Source organism: Guillardia theta (assembly GCF_000315625.1).
Source record: "Guillardia theta CCMP2712 unplaced genomic scaffold GUITHscaffold_77, whole genome shotgun sequence".
Taxonomy (NCBI): Eukaryota; class Cryptophyceae; order Pyrenomonadales; family Geminigeraceae; genus Guillardia; species Guillardia theta.
The window spans coordinates 268,179-291,968 of NW_005434597.1; the positions used below are offsets into that span (position 1 = coordinate 268,179).

At 53.4% G+C, this 23,790-nt stretch overlaps 8 protein-coding genes and 1 non-coding gene across 9 annotated transcripts; 4 read left to right on the plus strand and 5 right to left on the minus strand.

Moving 5' to 3' along the window:
* Window positions 1–3,163: 3,163 nt before the first annotated feature.
* GUITHDRAFT_165014 (hypothetical protein) lies at window positions 3,164–4,989 on the minus strand (the record flags this gene model as incomplete). The annotated part of the gene is made up of 8 exons (XM_005826168.1): window positions 3,164–3,390; window positions 3,463–3,552; window positions 3,718–3,864; window positions 4,023–4,358; window positions 4,407–4,535; window positions 4,590–4,634; window positions 4,714–4,814; window positions 4,887–4,989. 8 exons carry the CDS (start codon window positions 4,987–4,989, stop codon window positions 3,334–3,336), a joined length of 1,008 nt encoding a protein of 335 aa, XP_005826225.1. The 3' UTR covers window positions 3,164–3,333.
* Window positions 4,990–5,112: 123 nt separating this feature from the next.
* GUITHDRAFT_t89 lies at window positions 5,113–5,184 on the minus strand. The gene has a single exon. It is a non-coding gene; the product is annotated as a tRNA-Asp (tRNA).
* Window positions 5,185–6,824: 1,640 nt separating this feature from the next.
* GUITHDRAFT_114682 (hypothetical protein) lies at window positions 6,825–8,388 on the plus strand (the record flags this gene model as incomplete). The annotated part of the gene is made up of 6 exons (XM_005826169.1): window positions 6,825–7,037; window positions 7,085–7,969; window positions 8,013–8,051; window positions 8,099–8,158; window positions 8,208–8,263; window positions 8,325–8,388. 6 exons carry the CDS (start codon window positions 6,825–6,827, stop codon window positions 8,386–8,388), a joined length of 1,317 nt encoding a protein of 438 aa, XP_005826226.1.
* Window positions 8,389–9,189: 801 nt separating this feature from the next.
* Window positions 9,190–9,366, plus strand: GUITHDRAFT_47373 (hypothetical protein; the record flags this gene model as incomplete). Its single annotated transcript, XM_005826170.1, has 1 exon — window positions 9,190–9,366. A coding segment is annotated over one exon (177 nt), but the record flags the coding sequence as incomplete, so codon positions are not given.
* Window positions 9,367–11,963: 2,597 nt separating this feature from the next.
* GUITHDRAFT_154493 (hypothetical protein) lies at window positions 11,964–12,856 on the plus strand. Its single transcript, XM_005826171.1, has 3 exons — window positions 11,964–12,247; window positions 12,294–12,482; window positions 12,536–12,856. The coding sequence occupies exons 1-3, from the start codon at window positions 11,969–11,971 to the stop codon at window positions 12,641–12,643; spliced, it is 576 nt and encodes a 191-aa protein (XP_005826228.1). The 5' UTR covers window positions 11,964–11,968; the 3' UTR covers window positions 12,644–12,856.
* Window positions 12,857–12,892: 36 nt separating this feature from the next.
* Window positions 12,893–14,402, minus strand: GUITHDRAFT_114685 (hypothetical protein; the record flags this gene model as incomplete). The annotated part of the gene is made up of 14 exons (XM_005826172.1): window positions 12,893–12,964; window positions 13,018–13,055; window positions 13,105–13,144; window positions 13,187–13,241; window positions 13,338–13,428; window positions 13,481–13,550; window positions 13,605–13,658; window positions 13,722–13,788; window positions 13,846–13,883; window positions 13,934–14,001; window positions 14,052–14,097; window positions 14,147–14,187; window positions 14,237–14,313; window positions 14,368–14,402. 14 exons carry the CDS (start codon window positions 14,400–14,402, stop codon window positions 12,893–12,895), a joined length of 792 nt encoding a protein of 263 aa, XP_005826229.1.
* Window positions 14,403–15,531: 1,129 nt separating this feature from the next.
* On the plus strand, window positions 15,532–20,334 carry GUITHDRAFT_143656 (hypothetical protein; the record flags this gene model as incomplete). The annotated part of the gene is made up of 20 exons (XM_005826173.1): window positions 15,532–15,908; window positions 15,965–16,057; window positions 16,120–16,351; window positions 16,418–16,463; window positions 16,632–16,709; window positions 16,754–16,825; window positions 16,958–17,107; window positions 17,427–17,656; window positions 17,833–17,902; window positions 17,958–18,059; window positions 18,332–18,428; window positions 18,524–18,568; window positions 18,615–18,678; window positions 18,730–18,873; window positions 18,909–18,977; window positions 19,235–19,364; window positions 19,607–19,677; window positions 19,823–20,117; window positions 20,162–20,220; window positions 20,266–20,334. 20 exons carry the CDS (start codon window positions 15,532–15,534, stop codon window positions 20,332–20,334), a joined length of 2,493 nt encoding a protein of 830 aa, XP_005826230.1.
* Window positions 20,335–20,519: 185 nt separating this feature from the next.
* Window positions 20,520–21,314, minus strand: GUITHDRAFT_154494 (hypothetical protein). The gene is made up of 5 exons (XM_005826174.1): window positions 21,269–21,314; window positions 21,123–21,224; window positions 20,885–21,072; window positions 20,698–20,838; window positions 20,520–20,649 (listed from the first exon to the last, which is right to left on the minus strand). The coding sequence occupies exons 3-5, from the start codon at window positions 21,050–21,052 to the stop codon at window positions 20,569–20,571; spliced, it is 390 nt and encodes a 129-aa protein (XP_005826231.1). The 5' UTR covers window positions 21,053–21,072; window positions 21,123–21,224; window positions 21,269–21,314; the 3' UTR covers window positions 20,520–20,568.
* A 2-nt stretch (window positions 21,315–21,316) lies between these two features.
* Window positions 21,317–22,233, minus strand: GUITHDRAFT_154495 (hypothetical protein; the record flags this gene model as incomplete). The annotated part of the gene is made up of 4 exons (XM_005826175.1): window positions 21,317–21,484; window positions 21,534–21,563; window positions 21,622–21,831; window positions 21,880–22,233. Coding segments are annotated over 4 exons (637 nt in total), but the record flags the coding sequence as incomplete, so codon positions are not given.
* Window positions 22,234–23,790: the final 1,557 nt, after the last annotated feature.

Here is a 23,790-nt window from a genome sequence, read left to right on the forward strand (position 1 = left end):
TCAACTCAGACTGGACCTACCCGAGGTAAGGGACAGCAAGGCTAGGCTTAGCCTTGATCGTCAACAAAGTCAGGCAATGGCCTCTCAGAGGACTGAAAGCATACGCCTTGGTAGCGAAGGTGGAGGCGCGAAGCTTGATACTACCGTAGTGTCACACCTCGAAGCTTTATGGGTTGCTGACGTCTGCCGCGAATGCTCAAGGCAACTCTGCTGGATCACACGTGAAGGTGAAGTGCAGTGATGTCGATTATACTGGCGATGCTAGATCAGCGTGAAGGTGAAGTGCAGTGATGTCGATTATACTGGCGATGCTAGATCAGCGTGGCATCCAACATGACGAGAAACAGACCGTTGTAGCTGAAGAGGCTGATCCTTATACATCAGCTTCTGCTCCACTTCTTACCAAGAGTGATGGCCGAAACCACCCGTACTGATGAGGCTCTCTCTCTCTCGGCCACCAGGGGTCATTCACCTCTTGAGAGCCGTTGTATGCCTCCAGTCCTCTGAGAGGCCGTTGCCTGACTTTGTTGACGATCAAGGCTAAGCCTAGCCTTGAGTGCTGTCCCTTACCCTGGGTAGGTCCAGTCTGAGTTGAGCTCGCTGTGCTAGGGCTGTACTCTCTCAAAAGACTTCGCTATCAACTTGCTGACGATTCTTGTCATCTGACTCTTGCTCACGAATCTTTCAGACTCTGCTCTGATACACTCCACAGCCGCTGCTTCTGCTAGTCTGCCAGCTTAGGACGTACTAAGCACGACTCCCAGAGCGATGAGTCTGCTTGAATGAAGTCAAGCATGACTTCAGGAAGGGAACGGCGTGAAGGTCGGCGACCGTACGCGTATCATGACGTTCCACAGCATTGCCTCGCAAGGCACGCTGCTAGAAAGGGTACACAAACAGCCAGTGCCAGTGGCCTCTGCCGTGTCTTGAGAACTTGAAGTAGCAACTGACACACGGTTGCCACAGGGTTCATGTAAACATGCTTGCCATGTGATCGCATCACATGTGGCGACTGTCCTGCGATCTCCATGCGCCGGAGAACGCGATCTCATTGGACAGCTGTGAATCGGAGTCTCTGCTAGACCTCCTCTTCAATCTTGGCGGCAGTCTCGTCGCGGCCAAATGTACAGGTGAAGGTTAACAACTCCTGATGGTGCATCCGCTCCGAGGGGGTGAGACACGCTCCCTCCACCCATGTCAACCCACAAGAACCACCGCACCATCTCGACCATCGAGTCTTTGAAAGGAGTGCATAAAGGCAATACCCTTTCATGAGCAAACGCAACCAACGCAAGACTGCGAGGAGCTGCGGTGATGGCTGACGTCATGGTCGTCGTGCGTCCGCTTGAGGGCAGCACGAGACATTCTCGTTGAGCCCTCACCTCCTGTACCCGCGGTCAGGTCGTGAGTGCACTCGCTCGATGATGTACAGCTTGTATTGCATGCTAGTTTACACGTGCCTATCTACACCTCTCTGTCCTTGTCCTCCGTCGGCGAGTCTATGTCTGTGCATGGGTCTCCGTCGCGTCAGTTATCATAGCAGCCCCTCCTCGCCGCCCTCCTCGATCGTCCTGCTGGCCAGCGCTTTCCTCCTCGCTGCCATCACGCTCCCCAGCACTAGCGCGCCTCCCGTCCCAGCCTTCCTCGACGTCCTTCCGCCCTCTTCGGGGGTGGCGGGAGAGGGCAAGAGGGCGGGGTGGGGCGGGGAGGAGGAGGGTCTTGACCATGCGGAGACGTGAGCGATCTTGATGGTAGAACGGGGGGTAGGGAGTGGGGTCATGGTAGGGAATCAGGAGGGGGGGAGGGAGGGCGTGTGTGGACAGCGAGGCGATGAGGAGGAGGTGGGGGAGGTGCTGTGGGTTTAGCAGACGGAGACTTCCCCCGGGCCCTCGTGATCAAGAGCTTTAGAGTTTGTTGATGCGTTGAGAGATCGTGTTTGCTGACTGTCACTCTATAGTTTGCAACCTTTTTAGACCAGTCAGAAGCTTTCCTGGGGCATGGAGTGACAGTCAGCAACTCGTCTAGAAGGACGACCAACGAGGTCACTTGTCCCCTCAAGGGCTCCAGTGGACAAAATCAACAACAACCCCATTTTAAAGTCCTTCAAACACCCCGTTCATCCTCTACTACTTGCACCACATCCTCCCGTCCTCCTCCTCATCGCCTCGCTGTCCACACACGCCCTCCCTCCCCCCCTCCTGACCCCTGCCATGACCACACTCCCTACCCCCCGTTCTACCATCAAGATCGCTCACGTCTCCGCATGGTCAAGACCCTCCTCCTCCCCGCCCCACCCCGCCCTCTTGCCCTCTCCCGCCACCCCCGAAGAGGGCGGAAGGACGTCGAGGAAGGCTGGGACGGGAGGCGCGCTAGTGCTGGGGAGCGTGATGGCAGCGAGGAGGAAAGCGCTGGCCAGCAGGACGATCGAGGAGGGCGGCGAGGAGGGGCTGCTATGATAACTGACGCGACGGAGACCCATGCACAGACATAGACTCGCCGACGGAGGACAAGGACAGAGAGGTGTAGATAGGCACGTGTAAACTAGCATGCAATACAAGCTGTACATCATCGAGCGAGTGCACTCACGACCTGACCGCGGGTACAGGAGGTGAGGGCTCAACGAGAATGTCTCGTGCTGCCCTCAAGCGGACGCACGACGACCATGACGACCATGACGACCTCAGCCATCACCGCAGCTCCTCGCAGTCTTGCGTTGGTTGCGTTTGCTCATGAAAGGGTATTGCCTTTAGTCACTCCTTTCAAAGACTCGATGGTCGAGATGGTGCGGTGGTTCTTGTGGGTGGAGGGAGCGTGTCACACCCCGAAGCTTTACGGTCGCAGACGTCTACAGTGAATGCTCAAGCATGCTGCTGGATCACACATAAAGGTGTAGCGCAGTGATTCAGCGGGATGCCTTGAGCATTCACTGCAGACGTCAACCCGTGAAGCTTCGGGGTGAGACACGAAATGGTAGCGATCTGGATGAGCCTTGCGGGACACCGACAACACTGGCATGGCTGCCTGCAGGCAGTCCGATCGTTCAAGACACAAGGAGGAAATCATGGAAGGAAGACTTGCGGGATGAACATAACATAGAGCACATAAACCGGCATTCCCCCAGCAAGTGCCCGCCAAGCGGCGGCTGGGAGCCCTTATGGAATGTCGAAACAGAAACCTCAACTTCTGAGCGCTGGGCGTCAAGGTTCGATCCCTTACACACGCCACGCCACCTCCAACAGAATAACGCTAGCTTTGATTTTATCAGCCCTGGTGCATCCAGCGCACCTCAGGCTCTTGGACGAGTCACGGCAGAGAGGCCTCGATGGAAGCCGTCTACCTGCCCTCGAGCCTCGACACAGACAGCGAGGAGCTGCTCTCCTTCACCAGCACCTGCCCGTTCCGCCGTCTCGTCAGCCATGAAGCAGCTCCACGATCAAGCACAAGGCAGCGTTGCTCGCTTACCCGCGTCTCCGGTAGGCGATGGAGAAGAGGCAGAAGTGACCCATCCTCCGTTACCAGGCACGACGACCCCATCACCGCAGCTCCTCGACACTGTCATGTCATGTCAGCACCATATCTTCTTCTCCCTCACTGTCGGATCACTCCCGCCAGTCAGCTCTCTCCCTAGTCCCTGAGCCTCTATCTTACTCCTCCTGCTTCCCCCGTCTACCCCTGCGTCTCTCCTTGGGTCGGTCTAGATTGGTCTGCGTGTCCGACCTTGCTGTAGGCTCTGCAGTATCTCGAGCATCGCATGAAGCAATCGTCTTCCTCCCTCCCCAGCGGGCACCTCGTGTGCTCGACCGCGCCCGCCGACAGCCAGGCATCGAGCAGCTCGCGCAGGAGGCACAGGGACCTCTGCTCCGCCTAACATCAAATGGTCAGAGCAGGGAACACAAGAAGACACATGTCAGGTAGGACGCGTCAGGACGAGTGTCATTTCCCCTGGTTGACCACCAGTTCGAGTCTGTGCTGCCAGTCCGCTGCTTTCATCGTGGACTTTCGTCCTCGACATCACTACTTACGTGAGTTCGGATGATTTCTGAATTGATACTTGATGAATCGAGCACGAGGTAGTCCCACGATTTGTTCAGAAACTCCTCGCGGATGGTAGCCGTCGATCTGCGGGGATCAGAGGAAGGGATAGTTGCAGTGTCTTGTCTGTCCCTGGTTCCGTCAAGTTCAAACCTCATGCGATGTTCTCCGAGCAAAGACACATCTAGTGTGAGCTCTTTTATCTTGTCCAGCTGACTCTCTGCCTCTTTCCTGTCGATCACCTTGATTTCTTTTCCAATCTCGTCAAGCTTCCTGAGCCGGGCATCCACGGATTTAAGCCACCTCTCCCAGAAGTCGTCTTGAGCCTTGATGCAGGTAAGGAGCTCTCGTAAGCTCTATTCTTCCCTCTTTACCTTGTTCTGCTTCGCTACTGCAGCTTCGGTCTTGTCCAACAGGGTTTGTGCTTGTTTCAACTGATCTTCAATCTCCTTGACCCTTTCCGAGGAACTGCAAGATGTTTTTGAGCAATTAATCGAGGACAACTGCGAGATGAAGCATATAATCACTTTTCAAAAGCGAAAAAGCCTTTGGTTCACCTGATTGATTTCATTGCGCAAAGTCTTCTCTTCTGATACAACACCCTAAGACCAAAGTTGAGGGTCACACAAATTGTACGGTAAATACTGAGCAGTGAAGACATGACAGTGTTCTTTGCCATACCATGCTACCATGCATCCATTCAAGATAGAGCGATAGAGAGCATGCTGGCCATCCTTCACAAACCATGTGATGCGATCCAGCATTGTTGCCAGTACCGAACTCTACGAAACATCAACAAGTTATGATTAACTTAGCGTCATGACCAGTGAAGACCACGCTGAGGGTAGTAATACCTGGAGGACTCACAACATGATGGTTGTGCTCGTAGATCGCATCTGAGCCGGTTCCGTTCAACATCGCTGCTGTCATCGCCGTGAGCATCATCCATCGCAGCATGGTAGATAACTCAGTTTCCTGACTGTCGGGACAACCCAAAAATGTTTCCCCCATACCCCTCAGACTTTTCAGCAAAAAGGAGGGAGAGACTCCTGTAATTTCAGGAGGACCATCGGTAAAGGTCGCCGCGTCTGGGAATTGAACCCAGGTCTCCCGCGTGACAGGCGGGGATACTAACCACTATACTAACACGGCCTCAGATGAGAGGCTCGCCCTGTCAGGGTGGGGTCCATACAGTTTATGTACTTGGTTCGGTTTCCTCGTTCGGCTCCCCCTTCCTACTAGTCCATCTCATAGCAAGCATGTGAGTAGTCATCATCTGAGACGTGGTTCGTTCTTCTCTTTCATCTCTTTCCATGGGAACCTGGATCTCTCACATGAGCAACAGTGAGATGCAAGACTCGAGATATGCAAAAGCACGTACAAGAAGCCTTGAATTGAATTGAGAGACCCAAGTTTCTTTCCTCACTGGATCACTGAAATTTCACTTGTAGTGAGAAGATATCAGCTTACAAATGTACAGACTGATGTGCATTTGGTGATTTTTTTTGAGTTGTATTTCAAGTGGGGAAAGCAGGTATGACACCATCGAGGAAAGGATCGCTTTCACTGAGGCTTTTCTTCGCATCCAGAGCGTATACGCTTCTTGCACGCGCATACAAGATGTTTCAGCTATCAATGTCGTGTCAGATTAGCAGATCCGAGGTGCAACCTGCACATCGTTGATGAGTCTAGGCATGGCTTCATCGTTTGAACTTTCTGGTCTGTGAGGGGCCCACAAACAAATGTTTGACGATGCACATCGCCCTGTGGAATACTCACTTTTGCGGCTTGACCATTAAATAGCGCACCGTGGCATAGGATGAGGCGGTGGAGGATTCACGGGTTATTCCACCGGTATAGTTGAAAAGCTGTTCCACAGTGGCAGCAGACTGTAGCGGGCAGGCGACAGACTCTGACCCAAGTCCTCGTACTGATTTTTAACTTCACTTTGAGTTATAAATTCCTCTTGATGGACCCAGGACTTGAAGTGCCGGTCGGCCCGGGCATCAGATATAAACACTCGGGATGAACCCCCTTGTGTTTTTTTTTATGGGCGCCAGTTTATAAAGTTTTAAATAGAGATCCCCTATAACTAGATCCACAAAAAATATTTATATGTATAAAACTGTTTTCTGATATATCAATTAGATGTACAAATTGCAGTAGAGTAAAACTTGTTGAAACTACATCGTACAATTTATATATATTGTTTAAGTGTAATAAACAGAACAATACTTTTTGTTTTAAAACAATTTAAAATACGTCCTACGTACCACAGAGTTGCACATTGCTACCCAACCCCCTGGTTCCACCCCCCCGTTTCCCAATTAACTACTAGTACCCCTTCAAAAAGTCCACCCCACTTTTTGTATAGGATTAGACCAGTACTCCCTCCCTGAGATAAGACTACCACTACCCTACCCATTACCACACAATGGGTTCCTGCCTCTCAACAATATACCAGGATAGCATCAGCATAATCTCTTTCCAAAGCAAAATGGCAGGGCAAAGCTTTGAAGAACCTACGATGGGGTAGGTGGTACATGGTATGCATTGGAGCATACACCTACCCTCCCCTCAAATTGACAGACTAGCCAACCGAAGAGTAACGTGATTATCATGAAGAATATGTTTTTCGTGTGCGACCATCTGAAATATTGATTTTAAATTTGTACCAATCTCGAATTCTTTTATACTCGCCCCCGTCCTCTCTCGTCCGCCCCCCCATCGTCTACCACCAGGCACCCATCAGCCATGCACACACGGGCGAGTGCTGGAGGGTCGGAGGTAGGATGAATGATTGTAGCTCGTTACTTTCAAACTATCTTGCTTCTCATCACTCATTGTCTTCGCACACAATATCCTTCGTTGCTCTTGATTGCGATTTCTTACAGGACTCTAGTGGGTCTTGTTTGAAGAGCGTGGGCGTGGACCTCGACGTGAGAATCGCCTCGTACGATCTTGATTCTTCTTCTCCACAAGAAAAGGACTTGTCGCTTGTGTGGGTGAGACGGAGAATGTCCTTCCTTTCCTTTTGTTGACGTGTTCATAGGCTCTGTGTGAGCACTTCGGAACCCGAGAAGGAGATGAGAAAGAGATAACGTCTTCTACTTCCTTCAGAAAGTTGCCTTCTTTGCCGAGCTTGGCAGAAGTTGAAGAGACAGACGAAGACGCCTATGAAACATCCTGCACTTCCACCCCATCTTCTATGATGATGAGCGACTTTGGGTTCAACAGCGACAACCGATCTTCTGGTAGTAGCGACGAATCTTCTTCACAGGAGAAAGTCAGGTTCAAGGTTCTGTCAGACTTCATGAACCAGCCCACTAGTCATACCATCATGGTGAAGAGAGAAGCGATCCAAGTGGAGTACAAGTCATCGACGCTGGGGAGATACGGGGTGTACTACGACGCAGTATGGAAGAACAGCAAGTGTTCCGTCCTGGTGCTTGACATGAAGATCAGCAAGGAATTCAAACGAGAAGAAGCCATCGGTCTCCTTGAAGACTTGGTCGATCTTCGACATCCTCATATCCAGATGTATCATGGTCCTGTTGCCGTCCCTCTCAACGAGACCTCGGTCTGGGTGCTTGCAGAGCTCAGTACCATGACGATGGAGATGAGGGTCAAGGCAAGGCCCATCTCGAAGCGTTTGGTTCATAGGTGGGCATTGCAACTTTGCCGTGCTCTTTCTTTCCTTCATTCGTCTTCTCCTGCTTTCTTCTTCGGCCGGCTGGAGCCTCAAGACCTGATCCTGGACGACCACGACCATGTCAAGGTTGCGGATGTTGGCCTTAAGATGGCGTTGAGAAAGAGGGGGATGATGAAGACGTACAAGCACAGACTTAACCTCAATTGCAATGATTACTCTGCTCCTGAAGTGATACGAGGAGATATGTTCGGCGCAGAAGCAGATATTTACAGGCAAGCGATGGTGGTCTTTGTGTGGGCCTTGACACCTTGTGATTAGCTTTGGGAAGATCTTTCTCTTCATTCTGTGCAACAGAAATAGGGGAAAGGTGAGAGATTGCTCGAGGGTTTGTCCATCCAGCTCACTGTCAAGCAGGCGCTTGCTCACCTCACAAAGTTCTTGTCATGGAAATGCGGAACCAAGGACCTTCTCATGGTGCTTGCGCGCTATTTCTTTTCTCTCCTGCTCTCTCATTAGTGTGCAGAGCTGCTGCTCACAGGTTGTAGAAGAAAGACCACCTCTGAAGGAGATTATGGAAAGGTACACCGATCAGAAACGATGCCTGATGCACTGATGGGTCGATCTAACTGGCCTTGAGCAGACTGGATGAGATGAAGCAGAATGAAGACAAGAAGGAAAACAAGCCTCCGTGCCAACTGCAATAGCGCTCTGTAACTTACAAGCTTGTTTATTTTAATCTTTTGTACATACTTGTAGACTGGATGAATAGAATTATTCTTTGTGATCGATATTCATGATGATCGGATTGTTGACTGCGCGAACTCCGAACTCACAGATCCTGAGGCTCGTTACGAATTGTTCGCGGATTTTGATCGAGTAGAACATTCCTCTTTGCAACTGAGACTGCACTGTACCGGGAGATTCGCAGTAGTGACTCAACGACAGTACGGTAACTCGATGCCACCGTTGAAAGCTTGACAGTTGATCGTGTCACTTGCTGTCTTCAGCATCTCTTATACCAGTAATCTGAGGAGGACTTGAATATTTGTTGAGTAAAACTGAATTCGCATGTGCGGACGAAATTTGCGATGCTAGACTGAGAGGAGGGAGGAGGGAGGAGGTAGAGAAGATATTCATGCAGAACCTTGAGTGCCAGTATCCACCTATTCACCAGGAACACACCTTGCAAATGTGCGATTGCATGTAGTTTGCTATCACGAGCAAGGAGCTGGAGGGATAAGTCGTGTACTAGACAGAACAGGCTGGTCTGTTGTCGATAGTGTATGGACATCGATCCTGTCTTCCAACCCACCCACGAGCGAGACATGCAACAAGAAGAGGAAACTACAACCCCTCTCAATTCTGCGGATACACAAGGAGAGGAAACTACCACCCCTCTCACTCCTGCGGAAGTGGTTGTCTTGGCTTGTAGAATGTGCAGGTTCACCCTCTGCAAGGAGCAGGACCTGTTACAAGACGAGATCAACTACGGGACTGACAGCGGCTCCTTCTTCCTCGAGAGTCCTGTCGACTGGATGGACAACGTGGCGGGAGACACGGAGGGTAAGCTCTGCTGCCCAAAGTGCTCTGCCAGGATCGGTCGGCTGAGCTGGGTGGGGTATCAAGCTCTGCCTCACCGGTGGATCACTCCTGCTATCATGCTGACTCGCAGCAAAGTTGATGTCATGCGCCTCTCTTGCGATATGCACGCTCAGCAGTCAGGCGCACAGGAGCATGATAAACAGGAGGGGGGGCAGGAGGCGGAAGGGACGATCCAGGAGGAGGTGAAGGAGCAGTTGGAGGAGAAGATGAGCAAGGTAGGAGGAAAGGAAGGGCAGCATGAGGTCGATCTGGAGGGCCCTTCAACCCATGCGTCCCCTGCTGTATCATCGACGTGCTCGCATGCTCAGGTTTCCCAGGAGGAAGATGTTTTCCCAGGTTTGAGATGATGGACCCTTCCGCTGAGCTCCCTCATGAATGTGCCACAGAGTTGCTGGAGTTCGAGAAGAAACAACCAAAGGCGAAGCAGCTCGCGCCGTCCAGGGCAAAGGCCTCGAAGAAAGCATCCAAGTACACAGACGAAGAGTTGAGCACTATGGACATGTTGGTGAGACATCTTATCAACACTCGATGCCTTCATTCCTGACAACATTGTGATGATGATAGAAACTTGTGGAACTTCTGGACAACGGGGAAGTTGAGATGGACCGCATCATCGAAGCCATGGACAAGGTGAGAGCTTAACCGGTATGAATGAGCCTCGCTGATTGATGCTGTCAGGCAGCTGCCAAGAAGAAGGCAGAGGAGAGGAAGAAGCTGGACCTCAATGACCCCAAGGTGAGTGAGCGGAGGAGAAGAGGGTGGAGCGCTTGCATGAAACGTTGTGCGCTGCAGGTCTTGATGAAGGTGGTGATGGAGGAGATAGGAGATCGACAAGAGTTCATGAAGTTTCGAGAGGTCAGTACCGCCCTCTGCTGCCCAACGTGACAGAGCCCTTGGGCAGGGATGTGGAGAGCTCAAGAGAAACGAGATCTCGGCTGAGGTCTGTGTTGATGAAGGACGTCGTACGTAGCTCACCCGGTGTGCAGGACTACTTCTACAAGTTCCCTGCTTCTCTGATCAAACTTCACGATGCGGAGCTGCTGGAGGTCGAGGAGGAGGAGGGAGGGAGGAGGGAGGAGGACGAGGGAGGAGGGAGGAGGGAGGATGACGAGGGAGGAGGAGGAGGGAGAAGGACGAGGAGGAGGAGGAGGAGGAGGAGGAGGAGGAGGAGGAGGAGGAGGAGGAGGAGGAGGAAGCAGTTGCATGCAGCTTACTCTGAGTTTACAGCTAGTCCTAAAAGCTCTTCCGGAGGAAGGGAAGCGGCAGGAGGTACTGAAGCTGGTCAAGGACGCAGTGTCGGAGGAGTTCTGAGACAGCCAAGAGCTGGCGAATGACCGGGGAAGGGATCCGTTGCCATCTGTGCTTGATGTAGAGGACGCGAGGAGGCTAAAAAGAGCTTGTGATGATGCTAACGAACTAGTTTCACATGAAATTACGACAACTGGAAGCCCAAAGTCTTCTTGTGTCGATCGTTGGAACAAGACGCAGATGATCCATCTCCCCTCTTCTCTCTTGTTGTCTCTTTCTCATCAAGTCAAGAAGTTCTCACGTGCTCTTCATCATTGCTCCATGTCGTCCTTCATTATCTCTCTGGATTACGAATGGTACGGTACCCCACTACCCCTTATATCTCCAATAACTACCCCGCCGAGTGTGGAAGCGTCTGTTCCCTTGTCCTACTGGTAGAGACGCGATGTCGGAGGGAGAGGGAGGAGAGCGAATGAAGAGGAAGGGGGTGGGCAGGGGAGGAGAGGAGCACACAAGAAGAGGCTGAGGTAAGAGAGGAGGAGGATGAAGTGAGGAAGAAGAAACGTCATGACTGAGAGGGTGCTATGGCTCAACGTCAGCCTGGAGGAAACTATCATGCCCGTGCATCGTGACGGAGGGCCCAAGGCTGTAGAGGATCTGATCAACGTGCTCATAGCAAGAGCCGCCTACATCCGGCAGATCAAGGCTCCTGAGGGAAGTGACCCGACGGCAAGCCTTGAGAACCTGGAGGACTTCGATCGCCTTCACCCCACTTACTGTTGGCATGACTCCAGCCCTCTACGGGTGGTCGACCGACAGGCAGGTCACCATGCAGCGGTCCCTCCGCTAGTCAGAAGCATTATCTCCTCCTCCACCTCCAGCCACATGCCGCAGTCCATCCGCTTCATCGGGTACCCTCCTAGCGACTCGGTGTCATGCTTCGACGTGCTGGGCGAGGCCAACAGCAAGAAGTTCACGAGTGAAGGGCCGGGAAGGATCTACAGGAACTTTCTCGAGGACCTGATGCAGCTCATCGAATGGCCGAGCGACGTTCCTCGCACACAAGGTAATCTCCCTCCCCTCTCCCTCTCCCTCTCCCTCTCCTTCACCTTCTCCCTCTCCCTCTCCTTCTCTCTTTCTCTCTCTCTCCCTCCCTCCCTCTCCCTCTCCCTCTCCCTCTCCCTCCCCTCTCCCTCTCCCCCTCCCTCTTCGTTCCCTCGTGCGCATGCTCTCCTGAGCAGCTGCTGCTGCCCTGCAGGCCTCACCCTGGAGGAGTCGCAGCGCCATTACCATCTGATCCTGCCTTCCTTCCTCAACTTGCTGAGCTTTCTCAGCGCAGAGACGAGGAACTTCGTCATGTTCCTTCGCTCCCTGGGGCCCAACATCGAGGCTGCTGCTCGGGCGCTAGACATCTTCTCATGGGGGAAGCATCCGATGCACGTCAACGTCAACTTGCACCTGCTGTCTAAGTCGAGGAGGTACTCCGACCACATCAGTTGGAAGTTTGAGCATGCAGGGGAGGGGGCAAGCGCTCCGGTCGTGCTCAAGAGCTGCAGCGAGCAAGGAATCGAGCTCGACACGCCCGAGAAGATTTACCAACTGCTTCATCGCGCCAGCGGGATGGGGATGGTGGAAGATATTGAGCACTGGGACAGGAACAAGTGTCATTTTGCTGCTGGGAAGAAGCTACTCTTCACCAAGGATGACAAGAAGGTAAGTTGACCTCCTCTTGTTGGTGCCTGATCCGATCAATTTTCAGGTCCATCCAGTCATCTTTGACGCTAACCACCTTCCCCCTCAACGCCACGCCAAGGGAGAGAAGCTGTCGGAACAGAGCTCGATTGCAATCTTGTACAGAGAAAAGACCACAGACAAGTTTCAAACTCTGCGGTATCTCGACATGCTGGCTCTTGAGAACATGCTGTTTGTCAAGGTCGATGTGCTCCAGGCAAGACTCTTGGGAAGAGCTTGCAATGATATACTCAAGCTGCGCATGAACAGGCGATGCTGGATCCCCAGTACTTTATCCAGTGCTTCAAGCAGTGCGACAGCAACTTCATGCGATTGAACGAGGAGCTACAACACTTCCGCCCCCACTTGTCACACTGATTCATCGTGACAAGCCGTCTCAAACTTCAAGCCTGGTCTGCTGCCAATTGTCAGGGCGGGCAGGATCGCTAACTGGTGCCGAAACTCCATGATCAAAGTGAGACATGATCGTACGTGTTGATGAACATGCACGTTTGTGTGATCCACATGCACACTGGCAAGTCACAAAGGGAAAACGAGCTTGCAATCAAAAACAATAAATAATTGAAAACTACAGAGATGGTCGGCAGGGCATCGCGCCTCCAAGCCTTAGATCTGCGACGGAGGGTTGTAGGTGGGGATGTAGCCAGCAGGCTGGTATCCCATCCCTGTTGACGCGGCCTGCAAAGATGAGAGAAGTGTGAAGGGTGTGGGAGAAGAACATGTAGTCTCACGTTCTCATACGTCGAACTCTTGATGAGACTGCTCTGCACTGTGACAACCGAAGTCAAGCTTGACCTAAACGAATGCTGATGACAAACCTTTGTTCATGTTCGCTGCAACGCTGCTCGCCGCCATTCCCTGGGGAGGATCAGCACGCTTGCGACGTCTTCCTCCCTCCACCTTCTTCTGCTCGATCACATCCCGCAACCCCTTGAAAGCGCCATCGACAGCAACGCTGAGTACAAAAGTCGGTAAGGGACAGAGAACAAGAGCCAAAATGGCAGGGGAGCATGGACGTGACACATCGTATCGATCATCTCATCTCCAGTACCTCGCAAGCTGACGTGCTTGCCGATCGATCTCTGTAACGATGCTGGGAGAACAGGGGATGTCCCTTGGACACGCTCTTGCTCTGATGTTTCCTAGCGATTGTTGTTACAACAAGCACAGAAAGCTCCTCCTCTGTTTTCTCACCAGCGATTGAGTTCTCGGAGCAAACATGGTTCTCATCGCAAATCTTGAGGTCGACAAGCTTGTGATAAACCTGCAGAGCATCAACGCACATGTCAAGTGAGACAAGTGAGACAAGTCAGCCTACCATGTTAGAGATCAACTTCTTGTACTTTTCTGACTCGTTCTCTAGCACCAGCACCTTAGAACGCAATCAGCACCGTTGCATTGGAGGGCACTGAGGCCACAACACTTCATGTCACACCATGCCAATGTGGACTGGTTTAGTTGGATGCTTCTTGGCCCAGCCATCGATCTCCTTCCAAGTCAACCTGACGACACAAGACTTGTCAACCAACAGGCAAGATTGTCATGCTTGTTGAACTTACGACTGAGCTTCCATGAGAGCAGGTCCCTCCATGAGATGCTGGAGGAGGCAAGGTAAGGAAAGAAACAAGGAGTTATCAACAGTCTAACTTTGATCAGAACCCTCCTGTTCGCCAGGTCGACATCCTGCGACTTCTTCTCCTTCGGTTGATTGAGAACTAACGCCAACTCGTCAACCCATCGGATCTCCCAACTCGACAAGTCAAACCTCCCCATGGCCCCGACAGGTTGTTGCATGCTTCCCCGCAGTGCATCTGCGGCACTGTTATGAGACTCTCGCTCACATACTCGTGCCGATCATACCGCAACTCGCATCCACAGGTAGTAACAAGAAGCGCCAACCACTGATATGTGACGACGTTACACCCGTCCCTCCTCCTCCTCCCTCCTCACCAACGAGGATGATCAGTCCACAAGACAGGTACTTGCAGATGGTCTTCTTCTCGTCCGCGGCTTCTAGCACTTCCATCCTGACAACGAGTCGACCATGAACAACCAAGTCGCAAAGCAGTCACGCCAAATACCTGCTCCTTTCCTCTCTGACTGCCCAGTTCTCCATACCGATAACCTTGGGATCTTCGGTGAGCACACAGGAGGAAAGGAAGAACCAGCCAAGAAGCAAGGGCGGAGGGAGGGCTGAGGATGTTTGTGTAGAGGGAGAGTAGCATGACTACGTCTGGTGGACTTACAGCACGAGGGTCGGAGATGCTGCCGTACCGATCATCGGCAGGATGCCTGAGTGACACTTTTATCAATCCTGCATATGAATTCCAGCCATGACTAACTCGTCTTCCTCCCCTCCTTCCATCTCTTGTCCTCCTGCCTCTCCTCATCTCTTCTCGCCTTGCTTCTGCCCCTGGACCAACCATGGAGCCATCAGATAAGTGCCTGTGCTTCTTCATCCCTTCAACCTCCCTTCCACTCTCATCGTCTGTTCAACTCTTCCTTCTCTCCTCCCCCCCCCCCCTTGCCTCGTCCTCCTCCTCATCATCATCCTGCCCCTTCCTGCACGTTACCTGTCGCTCCCCGACATTCCTGTCAGACCGGCCCGCCTCACCAGTGCTCAGACCAGCCCGCCTCATCAGTGACACCCACCCCATTCGAGGAATTTGCAGCCACCCACCCCTCCTTATACTCTCAAGTTGTGGAAGAAGGTGGGGTACCACAAGAACACTCTGATGCATGGGGGAGGGTGTAGCTGGGGAGAGGTCATGACCCACCACCCCCATACTGCTTGACCCCTACCCCTGAATTACACCCCCACCCCCTTCTAATCCTTCCTCATTGATGATGCATAACCCCGTTCTTTCAGCCAAGATGGTCGATGATGAAGAGACCACCCCCACCTCCTGGAATGGCGGAATAAGAGTACCCCCACCCACCAATTTTCCTATTAATCACCCCCACCCTACCACCCCCCTTGCACATCCACCAAGTGAGAAAAGTATTGAGGGCAATGGCGGCGAGAGCGATTCTATGGCTGCTGCTGGCGCTGACATGGCCGCGAGACGCACTTCCAGCATGCTCCTGCTCCGACGGCACTCAGATTACAGGCAAGCCGGCTCTCCTCCCCCCCTCCTCTACCTTTGTTCGTCCTGCTCTGTCTCTCTCCGTGAACAGTGTTGAATATTGATCAGCTTCCGGGTCTAACTTGTGGGGTGCTTGCAGATGCTGATTGTTTGGATAGCATGTTCTGCAAGAATTGTGTGAACTGCGACATTCCTTGCTGCAGCTCGACAGATCGATGGGCAAGGTGGACCATCTCAGCGCCATGGGCGAAGAGACTCGGTCATGAAGCGGTCGCCATGCGATCTGATCTGGGAGATCGGATGGTGGTACTGGGAGGGCTCAGAGTTCCGGCAGACATGGAGGAGAGTAGAATCAATGACGTGCTGCTAGGGAGCATACGACAAGCTCCTGCTGTTGGGAACATGTCCTCGACAAACTACGAGGTCCTCAATGACGTGTGGGAATCGTCGGACGGAGCGACATGGCGGGAGGTCAGCTTTTCCAAGGTCTGGCCAGCACGGGCTCACTTTGGAGCTGTTGCCTCCTCCTCGAGCATGTGAGATCCTTCCTTTCCTCTTGCTTGCTCTGCTTTCTTGCCGACATCCTCTACAGCATGTATGTGTTCGGCGGGTTGGGTTTAGATGACAAGGGTGTCGTCTTGCTCAACGACGTCTGGAGGTGGAACTTCTCAACCTACATGAAGAGGTGAGAGTGATGAGATGTGCTTGACATGTCAATGGCAATGTGAGGATGACCGTCTGTTCCAGCAGGGTGATGGACGCGGATATCTCGTGGACCCTCCTGACAGCGTCGGCTAGTTGGACCCCACGAGGCGTGTTGGGATCAGCGAGTCTTTTCAACAAGTTCTCGATGAACATGTCGATCATAGTGATGGTGGGAGGCATTCAGAGGATGGAAAACTCGTCGGAAGATCAAGCTGTCTTCAGAGATGATGTCTGGATGTCGGGGGATGGCTTGGTGTGGTCGCAAGTCACACAGGTGAGGAGGAGGAGGAGTGGCAGCAGCAGCAGCCGGACCGTTTGTCTGACCTTATTTTATTTGCAGAAGGCTCCTTGGGGGACTAGAATTGGATTTTCAATCCTATCACACGGTTCCCTAGCTCTTCTCCACCACTGACCTTCTCGTCCTTGCAAACATCCAAACTCTCCTCACAAACACCTTGTCCCTGCCTCTTCCTCCCTCCCACTTCCTCTCCTCACAACAGCTCCGGCCCCCTTGCTTCAAATCTTCTCCTCTCCTCCGATTGATACTCCTACAGGCCGCAAAGACAACGAACAGCTCATTCTCCTGGGGGGTAGCAAGCTCTCTTCCCCAACCTCCCCGAGCTCGGGAGCAGGTGAGGAGGAGGTGGAGGTCGCAATCAGACTGACGAGGACACAGCGAAGAATGACGTGTGGGCGTCTCAAGATGGCATGACGTGGAGCCTTATCACCCCCAACAGCAACTGGAGAGGTTCGTGAAGCCTCTTTTGTCCTACTCTTGTCTTTCCTTCATATCTACCGGCCCTGCTGTCCCTTACCCGATGTTGCTTCCTCCTCCGCCTCTCCTCACTCTCCTCCCGTGGGCTGAGTCTTCTTGGTTCAGGGAGACAAGACTTTGCCGTTGCCAGTGATGGGCGTCAGCTGATCGTTGCTGGGGGTCGAGCCATTGTGGGAACCGACGAGACCATCTTCGAGGACGTGTATGCTTCCTCCAGGGAGTGCAGCTCGAGCAAGCAGACGTGTGACGCTGCTGGTTGTTTGCATCATAACATCATCTGCTGAGCTGAAATTCTTTCTTTCGCTTTCCCCCATTTGGCCGTGTGCCGTGCTGCTGTTCTCCCCCTTTCATCATCTCTTGCTCCCCTCGCGGATTTTGCATTCTCTCTCCTTCACTCCTCTTCCTGTTATCTTCTCTGCCCTTCCTCCTCCTCCCACTTCTCCTCCTCCTCCTCTCACTCCTCTTCTTCCCACTTCTCCTCCTCCACCACCACCACCACCACCACCACCTCCTCCTCCTCCTCCTCCTCCTCCTCCTCCTCCTCCTCCTCCTCCTCCTCCTCCTCCTTTTCCAGGTATGGATTGGCTGCCATCGAATCTCTTGGAGCGTCAAAATTTCTGGGGAAAGCGCTACGGACTGAAGATGATCTCTATCAACGAGTCCATTGTGAGCCTCGACAAGCCCTTCACACCAGCTGAAGTTCAGCTGCAGGTCGCCATCGGAGGAGTCCAGCAGGATGCGGAGGGGTCGCTGCAGCTTGTTAACGATGTCTGGGTTTCTCAGCAGCGATGTCGCACTGGCGAAGTGGGTCCTCGGTGCAGGTGACGTTTCCCAGCTTTCCCACCAGCTGGACCTGAGCTGCACTATTCAGCCCGTGCCAACCCGGGACCTTCAGCTTCGATGAGGGGTTCCTCCCCTTCGCTCAGGCATGTTCTTGTCAAAGGTCCATCCGTGGAATAACGGCTGGTTGACACCCACAGTGCAAACTATGTGAAGCTGGGAAGAAGAATGAACAGTTCGGCCAGTCGACGTGCAACGAATGCCCAGCAGGTGCCCAGCAGATCGTCTCAGCTGGTCAACTTTGACATCTGACATGGATTGACAGGCACTTTCTCGCCCCAGGCTGGGATGACGTTGTGCTCGGACTGCAAGAGTGGGACGTATCAGGACAAGACGGGGCGATCTACGTGCGAGGAATGTCCAGCAGGTACTCCAAAGTCCAGTCTCCCCGTCTTCTGCCTCCTCCCCATTACCTCGTCTACTCCCTCCTGGTCTTTTCTTCACCCTGCACCCTCAACGTTTCTTCTTTGCCTCTTCAGTACACGTCCTCCTCAAGGCCATGCTAGCGCGCCCATTTTCCTCCTTGCTCTCCTCTCCTCTCCTCTCCTCTCCTCTCCTCTCCTCTCCTCTCCTCTCCTCTCCTCTCCTCTCCTCTCCTCTCCTCTCCTCTCCTCTCCTCTCCTCTCACTCTCTCCGCAGGTCAGATGCAGGCTCAGTCCGGCATGTCCTTCTGCTCGAGCTGTATCCCCCAGCACTACTGTCCTCCTGGCTCCGTCGTCGCTCTCAGTATCCGCTGGTTGTTCTTGGAGGAGGAGGATGACAGTGAAACGCAGGTTGTCCTGACGGCTCCTCCTACTCCGGCACCTCCGCCTCCTCCTCGAGCGATTGCAGGTGTCTCCCCGGATACAGCGGAGAGGATGGAAGAGCTCCATGCAAGTAAGTGGAGGCTGGGGGGAGCTGAGAGCGTGACCATCACCCGCAGGCTGTGCCCACCTGGGACGTACCAGAGCGAGGACGAGCAGAGCTCATGCCTGAGCTGCCCTGAGGTCTCCTCCTCCTCCTCTCCTCATCGCACTATCAGCTCATGCGGCTTGCAGCGGACAAACTCATCCGCAGGAGCGACGTCGGAGGAAGAATGCATCCCCTTGCCAGCTCGTGAGCCGCCCTGCCTCGTGCTCATCCCTACGCTGACTCCCAGCCGCTGCCCAGCTCCCCCATCCTATCAGGAGGTTCACGTGCAGGTAGCAACGCGCGTGCGGAATGATTTGGGTCTAAGTTCCTCCCCCAGCTTCGAATTCTCATCTCTGCATCTCGTCTCAACTCCACCCAAGAGCAATTCCGGCAGGTATGCTGCCTCCTCCTCCTCATCATCATCATCATCATCATACATCATCATCATCATCATCATCATCATCATCATCATCATCATCATCATCATCATCATCATCATCATCATCTGCTACTTCCTTTCTCCCCAGGGCTACTCCGCCGCCCCCCTCCCCCCGCATTCTTGTTCCTGACTTTGTCAGCTCCTTCCCTCGATATCTCTTCGTCTCCTTCTCACCTTCCCGTCTCCATGTTTGCATTCACTCACTGTCAAAGGCGATCGGAGCGGCGATCGGTGTGCCCCCTTCTCGGATAGTCATCAGCAGCATCCAAGGAGGAATCGTGTACTCAGGCAGCCTGTTGGACATCCCTGGCCTCCTTCCTGGCGAAGAGGACGAAGAAGAAGGTTTGCGCGATTACAGCACCGTCAATATCACAATCAGCGGTGACGTTTCTCCATAATACCCTTCCCTCAATCCCTCCCTCCCTCCCTCCATCCATCCATCCATCCATCCATCCATCCATCCATCCATCCGCCTCCAGCTCGTTACTTTCATCGCTACTTTCTTGGCCGTTGGCTCTCTCTTTTCCCTGCGCCATTCTGTCTTCCTCCTTGTCGCATCCTCGATTGATTGCTCCTGCTCTCAGTGCAAGAAAGTAGTCGACAAGATGCAGAGGAGAGGGTGATCGATCTGGCGACCATGAACATCGCCTTACAGGTGAGGGGAGGTAGAGGAGGAGAATGGAGAGGAGGGGAGCGAGGGGACAGGAGCGAGGGGAGAGGAGAGGAGGGTGTAAGAGGAGGAACAAGAGCGGGAGCAAAGGTAAGGAAGTGGGCGACTGACTTTTCTTCTTCCACGCCAGGCCGCAAACCTCGGGGTAGCCTTCAGAGTCCTACTTGGCAACGGATCGCTTGCTCCAGAAGTCAGCAACCTTCCAACTACCACCCCAGCTGCCGTGACCACCAACGTTCCCAACTCAACTCCATTGGTCATCCACTGGTTCGACGGTAGCTCCTCCGAGCTCAAGGACGAGCTGGCCTCGCTGGACAAGAACGGGACCGCCATGGGCTTCCTCATTTGCCTCTCCCTCCTCGGCTGCTGCGCCTGCGTGTGTTACTGCAGGAGCTGCAGCCACACTGCAGGCAAGCTTGGCTCAGGTCAGCTCGTCAGGTAGCTCAAGGAGGAGTGACGTTGCGAGCAGGTAGCGGGCGCGTGATGCGTCGGATTCAGCTGCAGCAGCTCCCGCTCGCCTTCAAACCCGTACGTCTCTTGCTGTCTGTTGGCCCGTCCCTGACTGCTGCGCAGCACGACCCCAACAAGAGCGAGTGGAGGGCGTTGACGGGCAACAATGCTGACATGGACGACCTGGAGTGAGAAGCTCCTGTCGTGTCACCTTGTAGATAACAGAGAGCCGCGAAGACGGCAGGGTTATTCTTTAGCACGTGTATAAAGGATTGATTAAGTGAGGCCACCCTGTCTCCTCCTCCTCTTCCTCTCACGACTCCTCCTCCTCCTCCTCCTCGACCTTCCTTCGCTTCCTCCTCCTCCTCCTCCTCCTCCTCCTCCTCCTCCTTTCTCAGCGACTTCGCACCGCCTGCTTCTGATTCTTCAGCTCTCAGCATACGAGGAGCGGACGGAGGACATGAGAGTGTTGGACTGGCCTGCTCCTGATATTCTCTGCAGCGTCACCTGCACGGGTTCATCACATCCTCGTCAACAAGAGCAAGCAGCCTCAACCTTCTGGTCGGTCCCATCCCGTCGAATGTCGATAGTGACCAAACTTCCTTCCTCTCCGAAGGTCAAGTTCTTGATCTCCTCCAAGTTGTAGTCCTGCACTTTGTGGCCGTCGATGGTGACCAGGACGTCACCTTCACGCAGCTACAGCATGTCAGCATCGCTCCAGCCGCTCGGTCCCAGCGCTCACCCCTCCCTGACGCTGAGCGGCGTAACCATGAATGAGCTCCTTGATCACAATCTCTCCGTCGTTGTTGACTCGGAGCACGAGACCCAACCCGACCTTGTGCGAGTTGACGTCTACAAGAGATCTTCTCAGACTGCTGGAGTAGGTGTCAAGACTCTCGTTGGCTATCATGCGCTCCACGGGAACTTCGACTGCAGCCAGACAGTCAACGGCAACTCGATCCGACATCCCGTGGGCCTACCAGGTTTATCGTTGTAGACTATCTTGTCTTGGTACACTATCTTGTCATGGTGTACAATCCTCTCCACCGGCACATCAACAAACTTGTCCACGATTCGCTCAACTGGGACCTGATGGCAACTAAGCACAAGACCATCTCTTGCTTTCCTTCACCTGAACTTCTCGAAACTGAACTTTCTCCACCTCGACTGGAACCTCCTTCACAACGATCTTCTCCACGGGGACGGCGCGGTGAACGATCTTCTCCACGTACTTGTCGACGTACACTGGCACCTCCTTGACGACGACTTTGTCTACCGGCACGGCTACCTCTTTGTTCACAACCCTCTCTCTTGCAACTTCCTTGAGCACTTCGTTCTTGACCTGACAGGCGCGTGAGGGAATGAGCCAGCAGAGGGGAGTCTGAACTTACAATCTTATCCATTCGAACTTCTCGGGGTTGCTACGCCATCGGAACGCCAGTGTCAGGAGGTTGGAAGATGACAAGAGGAAAGGCTTACAGGAACTTCAATCGTCATGGTCCTGGTGATGTACTGTGGAACTTGAGTGTTGAAAACTTGTGACACCTCCCGTGGTCGCTCATTCTCAACAATCTTATCTGTCGGAACAACATCGTACGACACAACTTCCTTGTCCACTGGGACGACTTCAAGCTGATCAATCTCCACATGCTTGGTGATGTACTCGTATTCGGGAGGAGGCGGAGGAGGCTAGAAGAGAAGTCAGTCTTGTGTCAGCCCTCCACAACTCGCAAGTACCGGAGAGGCCACAACCACTTGGCGGGCAGGAGCCTGTACGATCTGCACAGGAGTCGTCTCGGTGACTTGCACTGGCTGAACGTAGGTCGGCTGAACATGCCGAACTTCTTGCACGCCGACCACTTGATGCTGCACAGGAACAGCGACTGAAGCTACAGTTGGAACCGCCACTGCTGAAGATATGGCGGTCAAGGGGATACTCTGAACTCCCTGTACCCGATGGAACAAGGCGCCGGATGAGATACCCGACGTGACAGGCCCGGAAACCGAGACATACTGAGTTTGAAAGGCTTGCGCGAACCGCTGCTCTTGCTGCCTCTCCACCGTCGTCAACGTCGGACTCTGATTCATACTGCGCAGAACTCGTTTCAGGTCCATGACAGTGATGAGAGTGTGAGCGGATAGCAGTTAATTCTACACGTGTAAGGATTCTATCTTCACCTAAACAAGAGGACAGTTGATCACATTTCGGAGGTTCCCAAACCTCAGGAACCTGGAAATATTAAACAATCTCTGACAAAACTGATCCCGTGCTTTGCGCACCAGCGTTTTCTGCTTGTTATACCTATCTTTCACTATTCGTACACTATCAACTATTCCTTGGTTACAGTCATGTGCCCCACAAGTACGGAGTCTACCTGAAGCTCTTCTTCTCCTCATATCTCATCTTGTTCTAGCCATGTTCCTCTCGCTCCTGCACAGCCTGCATGCTCCACTTCATCCTCGCTGCCTCATCGATCGCGGCTCAACCATCAGAACTCCACGTGGCCATCGTCGGCTGCATGGTGTGGACCCCTTCTGTGAGAAGCACCCCACCGCTAATCCCAGAAGTGCATCGTCTCCACTTGCTCCCTATTCTGGAATATTTCATAATTGAGTTCTTAAGTGAAAAGCCACATGATCTCACCTTCACCTTAGTTGTGGAATTTCGACCCACCCCTCAATTACACCAGGGTGGCTCGACCCCGTAGAAAGGCTGTAACCGCCTCATTTTGTGTTGTACCCTTCAACTTTTAGTCAAATACAAACACCCGTACCCATGACCCCTACATTTGACCGGACTTGGCACCCCTGCCGAGTCCAGGAGAGACGATGACCCCCTCTAGCTACCAGCCCCCACCCCACCTTTTCTAGGCTCTGAAGGACAATCTCGTCTTGTACCACTCTACTACAATATTTACTCAATAAAAATGACTGATGAGTTGATAAGCCTCGGAACTTCCGGGGGGGCGCCGAGGCCGCAGACATGGGTGATCACCAGTCCGACACGGCGGGAGACAGTGACCGACCTCCGGGACCGGGCCGGACAATCCGATGATCCGATGATTGAGCCGGGCCGGGTCTGTGACTGATCCGTCAATCGGCGTGAACCTCCAAGGCCCGAGAACCAAATCCAATCCTGCCAACTGCTGCCCCCCGAACTGTCTGTAATCATTGGAAGGAGTGAGGAGGGCCCGCCGGATCTGGAGGTATCAAGCAAGGGAGGAGGCGGTAGGTCCGGGTTACTACCGAGTGACTTCACGACCTGGTGCCAACTTAAAGTGTGTCTGGTGTGGGTGGGCCCGGGGTTCGGGGGGGCGCGGAGGGGGGTACGAGTGGCTAGGGGTGTGGGGTGACTTCGGAACGCTGTCAGGTACTGTAGCTGACGCCTTCGTTTCAGGGGAGTGGGGTGGGTAAAAGTGGGGTGGGGTGGGGTGGGGTGGGGTGGGTGGGGGATGATCGAATTGGACTCGCCGACCAAGGTAACTTCAATTCTCTAACGGACTAGAGATCAAAAAAAAGAAATTGGAGACTACCCCTGTGATGAGTATAATTTTGTGGGGTATCTGATAGAGCAGGGTTCAGTTTGCTGGGGAAAAAGGGGGTAGAGCGACCGAATGTTAATTCAACCTCCATGAAGATGGGTAAATG

Coding starts and splice junctions, on each gene's coding strand:
- GUITHDRAFT_154494 (XM_005826174.1), bottom strand. CDS start 21,052: ATGATAGCCAACGAGAGTCTTGACACCTACTCCAGCAGTCTGAGAAGA. Junction 20,839..20,884: donor CCGCTCAGCGTCAGGGAGGG/GTGAGCGCTGGG, acceptor GACATGCTGTAG/CTGCGTGAAGGTGACGTCCT. Junction 20,650..20,697: donor GGGATGGGACCGACCAGAAG/GTTGAGGCTGCT, acceptor GAACCCGTGCAG/GTGACGCTGCAGAGAATATC.
- GUITHDRAFT_154493 (XM_005826171.1), top strand. CDS start 11,969: ATGCACGTCAACGTCAACTTGCACCTGCTGTCTAAGTCGAGGAGGTAC. Junction 12,248..12,293: donor TCACCAAGGATGACAAGAAG/GTAAGTTGACCT, acceptor ATCAATTTTCAG/GTCCATCCAGTCATCTTTGA. Junction 12,483..12,535: donor TCAAGGTCGATGTGCTCCAG/GCAAGACTCTTG, acceptor GCGCATGAACAG/GCGATGCTGGATCCCCAGTA.